This window comes from Nicotiana tabacum, chromosome 22 (genome assembly GCF_000715075.1).
Source record: "Nicotiana tabacum cultivar K326 chromosome 22, ASM71507v2, whole genome shotgun sequence".
NCBI classification, from domain to species: domain Eukaryota; kingdom Viridiplantae; phylum Streptophyta; class Magnoliopsida; order Solanales; family Solanaceae; genus Nicotiana; species Nicotiana tabacum.
Genome location: NC_134101.1, coordinates 159,562,265 through 159,573,173, shown reverse-complemented (window position 1 = coordinate 159,573,173; position 10,909 = coordinate 159,562,265). Strand labels below are relative to the sequence as shown.

At 36.1% G+C, this 10,909-nt stretch overlaps 1 protein-coding gene across 1 annotated transcript in view; it reads left to right on the top strand.

Annotated features, from left to right (window-relative positions):
- Nucleotides 1-5,955: 5,955 nt before the first annotated feature.
- Nucleotides 5,956-10,909, top strand: part of LOC142176134 (uncharacterized) — a 77,658-nt gene continuing 72,704 nt past the window's right edge. The window contains exons 1-4 of the mRNA XM_075243209.1: nucleotides 5,956-6,294; nucleotides 6,417-6,652; nucleotides 6,790-6,940; nucleotides 7,000-7,075. Coding sequence (XP_075099310.1) covers nucleotides 5,956-6,294; nucleotides 6,417-6,652; nucleotides 6,790-6,940; nucleotides 7,000-7,075 — 802 coding nt within the window. The remainder of the gene's footprint in view (nucleotides 6,295-6,416; nucleotides 6,653-6,789; nucleotides 6,941-6,999; nucleotides 7,076-10,909) is intronic.

Genomic DNA, 10,909 nt, shown 5'->3' with positions numbered 1-10,909 from the left:
ATTTTCGAGAACCAGTTTGGTTTCGTGCTGGGACGGTCGATTACTGAGGCTATTCACATTGTGAGGAGATTGGTAGAGCAGTATAGGGCGGTGAAGAAGGATTTGCATATGGTGTTCATTGACCTGGAGAAAGTCTATGACAAAGTATCGATAGAGGTTCTATGGAGATGTTTTGGAGGCTAGAGGAGTATCTGTAGCATATATCAGAGTGATTCAGGACATGTATGATGGGGCTAAAACACGGGTTAGGATAGCAGGAGGAGACTCTAACTACTTTCCGGTTGAGATGGGGTTACATCAGGGATAAACACTTAGCCCGTTTTTGTTTTCTTTGGCGATGGATTCTTTGACACGTCACATTCAAGGGGAGGTGTCTTGGTGCTTGTTATTTGCAGATGACATAGTCCTGATTGATGAAACGTGAGGTGGCGTCATAATTGTAACGATCTGACCGGTCGTTTTGAGATCTAGCATGTCGTTCGGTAGTTTGAGACCATGATTAGCTTCCCTTCAGGTATTATGACTTGTACGTGTGACCTGAATTGAGTTTCGGGAAGTTTGGAGTTGATTTAGAGAGAAAATTCTCATTTCAAAAATTTTAAGTTGGGAGAATTTGCTAATGTGTAATTTTTAAGTAAACGACCTCGGAATCGGTATTTGAAGGTTTCAAAAGGTTCGTATGATGATTTCGGACTTGGGTGTATGTCTGAATCGGGTTTTGGATGACCCCGGAGCATTTCGGCCCTTATTGTGGAAGTTAGAACTTTGGAAAAATTTCATAAATTTGGGTTAAAGTGCATTTCAATGTTATCGGTGTTCGTTTAGGATTCTGAGTCAGGGAATAGCTCCGTGTGGTAATTCTGGTATTGGGAGCGCGTCCGGATATAGATTTGGAGGTCCGTAGGTCATTTCGGGGTTATTTGGTGAAAGTTGAAAATTTGAAGGTTTTTGGAAAGTTTGACCGAGAGTGGACTTTTTGATATCAGGATCGAATTTCGATTTTGAAAGTTGGAGTAGGTCCGTAATGTCAAATGTGACTTATGTGCAAAATTTGAGGTCAATCAGAAATGATTTGATAGGCTTCGGCATCGAATGTAGAAGTTTAAAGTTCTAAAGTTCTTAAGCTTGATTTGGGGTACGATTCATGGTTTTGACATTGTTTGATGTGATTTAAGGCCTCGGTCAAGTTTTTGTTATGTTTTAGACTTGTGTGGGTATTTGGTTTGGAGCCTCGGGGGCTCGGGTGAGTTTCGAATAGGTTTAGGTTGTGTTGCGCTTGTTTTTTATGCTTCGTCGTCGTTTCTTCAAGCATAAATGGTACTATATTAAGAAAATGAACTCCAAATTCAATTTTTATTCAACCATTAGATTTGTATTGTAATTACAGAGCAATAACAAAAAGAATCGTCGAATTTGGACATCGTATGAGAGAGTTATGCCCATTTCCCTATCGGAAAAACTGTTGGTTTCTGATATGGGCGCAATTGCGAACATCTCTATCGCAATTACGACGCCCAGTTCGCAATTGCGATATTTTTGTCACAAATGCGACCTTTTCCAGCCTTGTTCTTGTTCGCAATTGCAAAATTTCACAATTTCGAACCCCGGATCGCAAATGCGACATCTGCAGCTTGTTTTCAGCTGTATAACTCGAATTTTTGCTTCATTTTATCATATTTTGAACCCTAGGTCCGAGAGTGGGCAATTTTGAGAGAGGATTTTCGTATCAAATCATTGGGTAAGTGCCTCTAACTAATTTTTAATTATATTTTGTGATTATACTTTAGATTTAACATCACAATTCATGTTTCCTCCATATTCTTAACTTTATTTAGCAGGAATAATTAAAGAAGAATTATTGTGCGCAACATGAAAAAAGAAAAATAAATATTCAAGAAAAATACAACAAAGAAGTGTAAGATCGAGCTATGATTCATTACTGCTGTGACAATGCACCATGTCTCGATTTTCCATGATGAAATCGATGAAATCTAAACTTAGAATTGCAGAATTCTCATCTCTGCAATTTTAAAATCTAGATTTGCCAATAAAATCTAGCACCAAATCAAGAATTCAAATTCTCATATCTGCAAATGCAAAATCTAGATTTGCCATGATGAAATCGACGAAATCTAAACTTAGAATGACGAATTCTCATATCTGCAAATGCAAAATCTAGATTTGCCATGGAAATCTAGCACCAAATCGAGAAGTCATAATGAAACTTTCTTATATAAAGAGATGTTGCCCGATCAGAGGAATCAGAGTAGAGAGAAAGCTTAGAGCTAGAAGTCTAAATCCAAATTCTTAATAAGCTTCTCTATTTTATTTCTTTCACTAGTATCGAGTTATCTTTTCTTTTAAATCACAATAGTGATTTAGTTGTTGTTTTTAAATAAATTTCAGTGTAGGAAATTACTATAGTTCCTACTTTTTATTAAATAGGGGGAATTATTCTTCTTGAATATTTCTTTCTATTTTCTTATTTAATGGACAAGAATATTTCTATTGTTAGTACTAGTTCCAGTATGAAGTAACTTTTCTTGTGTTGGGAGAAAGACAGATCTTAATATTTCTATATAATAGTAGATATTATTCCTCAAATTCACATGCTTGAGCTAGAATTTATTTAACTTTTATCTGCTTTTACAGTTAGACGTTATTTAATTTATTAACATCTATTTATCTTGTACTACATATTAACTGTTTATTAATTCTGCAATCGAGAGAGGCGGAAGAAATAATATAGTTAAATATAGTATTGATAAATGTTAATATTTATTCAGTAACATGTATCTCTTTTATGTTATAATTAATTTTACACTTATTTATAATCGAGAGAGGCGAATGGTGTAATAATCAGTTATAACAAGTAGGGTAACCAAAAGGGACTTACTATCAAGAGCATGTTTTAGTTCAATCATATATTTCTGGTTCTTTAGTATTACTATTTTGAAGATTAATTTGTATAACCGAGAGGAATGCAATTAATTATTCAACTTGAGTAATAATATATATTTGTAATCGTGAGAGGCATTTATACATTTTTGAGAAATAGAAATTGAAGAATAATAATTCTACTATATAATAGAAATATTAAGTGAAGTCAAGATCCCAGCACCTTTTATTATATTTGTGAAAAACAAAATATTTTCTACTACTCTATTCATGCATTTTTAGTTAGTTAATTTACAACTCAACTCTTTCTGATTTTCTCAAATAGTAATTAAAATAAGAAACGTCTGTAGAATAGATAAACCAATCTTCGTGGGTTCGACATCTTTCTATACTATAATTTGACAGAGTACGAGTTTAATTTATACACATGCCAGACACTCGTCAAATTTTTGGCGCCATTGCCGGGGATTGGCAACATCTACTTCAGATTAATTGTTTTGTTACTAATTTGAGAACTTAATAATAATAATAATAATAATAATAATAATAATAATAATAATAATAATAATAATAATAATAATAATAATAATTATTATTATTATTATTATTATTATTATTATTATTATTATTATTATTATTATTATTATTATTAACATTTGTTTTTCTTAGTTTTCTCTTATTAATAATAATACTACTTACTGTTTTCGTATCATTTTCTTTCTTCATCGTTTTAATTTATATTTTACTCTACAGTGTCATACTATTATTTCTAGGATCAGATAGCTCTTTTCATTATACAAAAATACTTTATTTTCTGTTTTTAATTAGTATCACTAGTTATATTAAGTACTACTACTATTTTAAATTTTATATACTTTTTTTTTGGTATCACCACTACTATTTTAGGAACTAAGTTTGATTTTCTTTCAACAAAAAAAAAAATCTTTGCTAGGATTTCAGGTAGTTTATGACCCGCTCTTCAATAAAAGAGTTGGCGAATTACGACCCAGAAATTGAAAAATCTCTTCGATTGCGCAGGAAAGGACAAACATCATCTCCTCAAAGTATAGCTTGTGAAGAAATGGAGAATGAAGAACTTAACAACAACCAACTCCCGCCACATCAAGTAGAAGAATAGTTTGATGAGGTAGCTCCACGACGTGGCAGAATACTTAGAGATTATGCAAGGATAGATCATTTTGAAGGAGAATCAAGTGTGAGGAGACCACCAATTGCAACAAACAATTTTGAAATCCGCACAGGCTTGATTCAAACCATTCAACAGTCATGTCAGTTTACTGGTGATGCTAGTGAAGATCCTCACACCTATTTAATTGATTTTCTTGAATTAGTTGAAACTTGCAGGTATAATGGAGTCACAACATATGCTATTAGGTTGTGGCTTTTTCCTTTTTCATTAAAAGGTGAAGCCAAAACATGGTTGCGAAGTTTACCAAGAGGCTCCATTACAACATGGGACCAAATGACCCAAAAATTTCTTAATAAATATTTTTCACCTACAAAAATATTTAAAATGAAGCAAGAAATCAATAATTTTATGCAGACAGATGTATACCAGGCATGGAAAAGATTAGCAGCAATGTTAAGAAAATGCCCACATCATGGTATCCAAGACCCTAACATTTTATATATTTTCTATCATGGTCTTAAACCCTCTGCTAGAAATGTAATTGATGCAGCATCAGGAGAATCAATAATGAAAAAAACTACTGTAGAAGCAATGCAATTGCTTAATGAGATTTTGAAAAATGTTGTTCAATGGCCCTCAGATAGAATGATTATCAAGAAAACGGCAGGGGTAAATCAAGTTGAAGCTTTGAATTCATTGACACAACAAATTGCAACCTTAACACAAAAAGTTGAGGCTTTTCAGGTAGGTGTTCACATATCATCCCAACTTGAGAATTGTGATGTTTGTCAAGGTAATCATCCAAATCATGAATGTCAAGTTTCAACACAAAATAAGGAACATGTAAATATGATTAGTTATAGAAATAATTACTCATTTGGTAGTCCCATGGCAGAAAAACATCCAGGATTTCAATGGAGTGCTAAAAATCCTTAAAGATTTTTTAATCAAAAGCAGCATGTACAGGGACCACCTAGTTTTCAAAATCAAAATAGAGGGCAATAAAGCTTTCAACAATATCAGCAGTAGCCTCAAAGAGCTCATCAACAAAGCCTTGAAGACCTGATGTACAAATTAATTAAAGCTATTGACGAGAAGGTTAAAAGTCAACATTCTGCTATGAAGAATTTGGAAATTCAGGTAATCCAATTAGCGACCCTCATGTCTGGACAAATTCAAGGTGCTCTACTAAGCAACACTGAGAAAAATCCAAAAGAACACCTCAAAACCATCTCTCTGTGGTCAAGTAAAATTCTTGATGATCCATATGCAGATAGACAAGGAAAATCACAAGAAGTGGAACAGGTAAATGAAGGTATGAATAAAAGAGACGTTGAACTTCTAAAAGAACAAAAAGAAAAAGGAAAAAAAGTATAAGAAAATGAATTGAAGACAAATCCTCACTCTGTACCCCTCCCTTTTTCCCAAAAATGAAAAGAGAAAATCTTGACAAACAGTTTTCAAAGTTTCTAGACATTTTGAATCAACTTTATATTAACATACCTTTCACATATGCTTTGACACAAATGCCTTCATATGCTAAAGTTCTTAAAGAAATTCTGTCAAATAAAAGAAAATTGGAAGAAGTTTCAGTGGTTAAGCTTACGGAAAAATATAGTGCTATACTCCAAAATAAGCTCCCACAGAAACTTGGTGATCCATGAAGTTTTACAATTCCTTGTACCGTGGGAGGTACTCACTTTGAAAAGGCGTTATGTGATTCAGGTGCCTCGATAAATCTAATGCCTTTGTCAATTTTCAGGAAAGTAGAACTTGGTGAAATGAAAGATATTGGTGTGTCTCTTCAATTATCTGATTAAAGTACTAAGAGACCAAAAGGAATTATTGAAAATATCCTTGTTAGGGTTGACAAATTTTTATTCCCAGTAGATTTTATAGTGCTTGAAATGGAAGAAAATACTAAGGTACCATTAATTTTAGGTAGACCATTTCTCGCAACAGGAAGAGCAATTATTGATGTTCATCAAGGACAATTAATATTGCGAGTTGATGAGGAAAGAGTAATATTTGATATGCAGAAAATGATGAAATTTCCTGGGAATGAGTCATCATCATCTTGTTTTCAAATTGACTTACTAGATGACCTTGTAGACGAATACAAAGATAATCAGTTAATTATTGATTCATCGGAGAGATGTTTGGCTAGGTCAGGTACCATAAGTGATGATAACCCCGTAATTAGAGAACAAGCCGAAATTCTAAAAAAAGAGTCAGAAAATGAGAAAGTTTTATAAGAAGGAGTTCAATTAAAAATTCAACTCAAAGAACTTCCCTCTCATTTAAAATATGTGTTTCTTGAACCTGAATTATTTCCAGTAATCATTTCATCTTCTTTGACCATAAACAGGAAAGCAAACTGATTGGAGTCTTGAGAAAACACAAAACAGCCTTAGGGTGGACTATAGCTGATATCAAAGGAATCAGTCCAGCTATTTGTATACACAGGATTCTTATGGAGAATGATTATAAGCTAATAGTCCAACCCCAAAGGAGACTAAGCCCAGCAATGCAGGAAGTCATCAAGAAAGAAGTGGTGAAACTTCTAGCAGCAGGTATCATTTATCCAATATCCGACAGTCTTGGGTAAGTCCTGTACAAGTAGTACCAAAGAAAGGAGGTATGACAGTAATAAAAAATGAAAATAATGAACTCATACCTACTAGAACAGTCATAGGATGGAGAGTCTGTATTGATTACAGATGACTTAATGATGCCACAAGGAAAGATCATTTTCCTTTGCCCTTTATTGATCAAATGCTTGAAAGAGTTACAGGCCATGGTTTTTACTGTTTTCTTGACGGATATTCTGGGTATAATCAGATACCAATTGCTCCAGAAGATCAAGAGAAAACCACATTCACATGCCCCAAGGTACGTATGCTTACCGACGAATGCCATTTGGACTATGCAATGCTCCTGCTACATTTCAGCATTGTATGTCAGTAATTTTCTCAGATATGACTGAAAAGTTTCTTGAAATATTTATGGATGATTTTACACTTTTTGGTAAGACATTTGAAGATTGTCTGTATAATTTAACTTTGGTGCTTAAAAGATGTGAAGAGACAAATTTTGTTCTTAATTAGGAAAAATGTCATTTAATGGTAACAGAGGGAATTGTTTTAGGACATAAAATTTCTGCTAAAGGGATAGAAGTTGATAAGGCTAAAATTGATCTTATAGCAGGATTACCCCCTCCTACCACTGTTAAAGGCATTAGAAGTTTCTTAGGGTATGTAGGTTTTTATAGAGGGTTTATAAAAGATTTTTCAAAAATCTCAAAACTGCTGACTAACCTACTGATGAAAGATGTGAAGTTTGAATTTTCAGATGATTGCAGAAAAGCATTTAAGATTCTCAAGGAAAATTTGACTAATGCTCCAATTGTTATTTCTCCTGATTGGAGCGAACCATTTGAAATAATGTGTGATGCGAGTGATATAGCAGTTGGAGCGATATTGGGACAAAAGAGAGACAAGATTTTCAGGCTATTTACTATGCCAGTAGAACCCTGTGACGACAAGGCCGGTCGTCTTAAGAATTTATGCTCTGATCCCCTATTAACTGCTTACCCCGAGTTTATTTCTGCTATTTTGACTTGCCAGGATGTTCGGTTTTGAGTTTCGGAGAGTTTTGGGACACTTAGTTCATAAATGAGAGTTTAAGTGTTGGAAAGTTGGTCATAGTCGGAATAGTGTAAAGATGGCCTCGGAAAGAAATCCGATGGTTCCATTAGCTCCGTTGGGTGATTTTGGGGTTAGGAGCGTATTCGGATTGTGTTTTCGAGGTCCTTAGCTAAATTAGGTTTGAAATGCCGAAAGTTGAATTTTTGAAGTTCTGGTCCGATAGTGAGATTTTGATCTGAGGGTCGGAATAGAATTCTAGAAGTTGGAGTAGTTCTATAGTGTTAAATGTGACATGTGTGCAAAATTTCAGGTCATTCGAACGAGGTTTGATAGACTTTTTGATCGAAAATGTGTTTTTAGAGTTTTTGGAATTCTTAAGCTTGAATCCGATGAAAAGTAGGTGTTTTGATATTGTTTTGAGCGTTCCAAAGGTTGGAACAAGTTTTAATGATGTTTTAGGATTGGTTGGAAGGTTCGGTTGAGGGCCCGGGGGCCTCAGGTGTGTTTCGGATGCTCAACGGGTCATTTTGGAACTTGTAGAGTTGCAGAAAAATCTGGTATCTGCTTTCCTTAATCGCGTTCGCGACCTCCCCTCCACGTTCGCGTAGTGTAATTTCGGAGGGTGCTTAAATTTTTCTTCTCGATCGCATTAATTGGCTCGCGATCACGAAAGTCTGTCTCTTCCTCCTTCGCATTTGCATTCCCCTTTTCGCGTTCACATAGTAGAACTAGGAGTCGGTGGTTCAGTGGCCTTTTTCCCTTTGCGTTTGCATGGCCTTGTCCGCGAATGCGTAAGCCTGCCCTTTCTTTCTTCGCGTTTGCGTGCCCCATCTCACGTTTGCATAGCCCAGTTCAGGAGCCATCAACTTTTACTCTTCGCGGTCGCAAGTCACCTTTCGCGATTGCGATGAACAAAACACCTGGGCAGAATTTAAAACCCAAAATTGAGGGTTTAGACCATAATTCATATTTTGGACTTGGAAGCTCGGGAGATTGTAGTTTTTGAAGAGACTTTCACCTGGGTGATTTGGGTAAGTGATTCCTACTCGGTTTAGACTAATTTCCATGAATCTACACTTAAATCCATCCTTTAATTTCGAAATTTTGGTAGAAATTGGGGGAAAAGTTCTTAGACCAAGAGATTGGATTTTGATTGGGTATTTGACATCAGAATGGGATAAATTTGATATGGTTAGACTCGTGAGAGTGTGAGGATTCTGAAAATATAAATTTTACCCAATTCCGAGACGTGGGCCCGAGGGGCGTTTCGGTCATTTTACATAATTTCGCGTATTAGCTTAGAATTTAATTGTAGAATCAATTACTTGAAGTGTTATTTACATTATGCAATTGAATTGAATAGATTTGGGTCATTTGGAGTCGAGTACTCGTGACAAGAGCGTGGTTTCAGGTTGATTTTGAGTGGGATCGAGGTAAGTGGCTTGTCTAATTTTGTGTGGGGGACCTTCCCCTTAGGATATGATATATTTGATAATTGAAATGCCTTGTACGCGAGGTGACGAGCGCGTACTTGAGCTAATTCTTGAAAATCTGATTTTTCCTTAAGTATTTCAATTGAGTTCTTTTTTCATGTTTTATTCTACTTGTGAATTTAGTCTGTTGCTAGTTAAGAAAAGCATGTTTAGTTGACTTAATTGCCTATTTGATTAAACTACCTTAATTGCATTACGTGAAGCATGTTAGGCTAGAATTAACTATTTACTTCGTACGAAATTTAGCTTAATTGGGTATTCTTGTGTTGCTGCTGTGTGTTTTACTTTGGGACTACGGGACGACATCCTGGGAGATCCCCTGTACGTATTTATGATCTGAACTGAGGTGCGGGATACCAAGAGATCCCTGACACGTATATTGAGGATACCAAGAGATCCTCGGGATACCAAGAGATCCCTAGCATATATTGAGGATACCTAGAGATCCTCGGGATACCAAGAGATCCCTAGCATATATTGAGGATACCAAGAGATCCTCGGGATACCGAGAGATTCTTAGAATATATTGAGGATACCAAGAGATCCTCGGGATACCAAGAGATCCCTAGCATATATTGAGGATACCAAGAGATCCTCGGGATACCAAGAGATCCCTAGCATATATTGAGGATACCAAGAGATCCCCGATTATCATCCTTGTTATGAGTGGTACTTCCTTGTGGTTTGCCTTCATCTCTGTTCCTGTTATTGTACTCTTATTATCCTATGTAGATTCTTACTGTAGATTCTCAATTGTAATGCTTATCTTATCCTGTCATCTTTATATTTATTTAATCAGTAGGTCCCTGACCTTCCTTGTCACTACCCAACCGAGGTTAGGCTTGGCACTTACTAAGTACTGTTGTGGTGTACTCATACCTCTTCTGCGCATGTTTTTCATGTGCAGATCCAGATACCGCTACTCAGGCCTATCATCTTTGAGGAGGCGACTGCTCTAGAGACTTCGAGGTACTTCTTCTGCGTCCGCAGACCAAGAAGTCCCTTTCTATTCCTGCTTTAGTATTTAGCCCTTCTATATTTCTTTTTCTTTATCAGACATTCCGGAGTTAGAGCTATGTAGTATTGATCTTAGCTTGTGATTCGTGGGTTTCCGGGTCTTGGATTTATGTTTTGGTATTGAGAGTTGAATATGGTGTATGCCGAGTGGCATATTTAAACACTGTTATTACTTTATTACTGTTTAAAGTTATTTTACTTCCGCAAATTTTGGTTTTCTTTCGCAATTTAGGCTTACCTAGTCGTAGAAACTAGGTGCCATCACGATGGTTCACGGAGGGCGAACCAGGGTCATGACAAGTTGGTATCAGAGCCCTAGGTTCATAGAAGTCATGGATCACATGCCGGTTTATTAGAGTCTCGCTGATCGGTACAGAGATGTCTGTTCTTATCTACAAGAGGCTATGTAACTATTAGGAAAATTCCACTTCATTTGATTTCCTTGTCGTGCGATATTTTGACATCACAATTCTAAACTTTTGTCTTCTATTCTCTCATAGATGGTGAGGACACGTGCTACCCGAGATGATCAAGTACCCGCACACTCTACTACAACCGTCAGAGGCCGGGGCAGGGGTAGAGGACGAGGACGCGTATGTGGTGCAGCCAGAGCACCTGCGCGACTGCCGCCGAGGTACCACCCGCAGTTCCAGCCGGAGTCTAGGCCCCTGACACTCCTACTACTACTACTACTCCAGATCTTC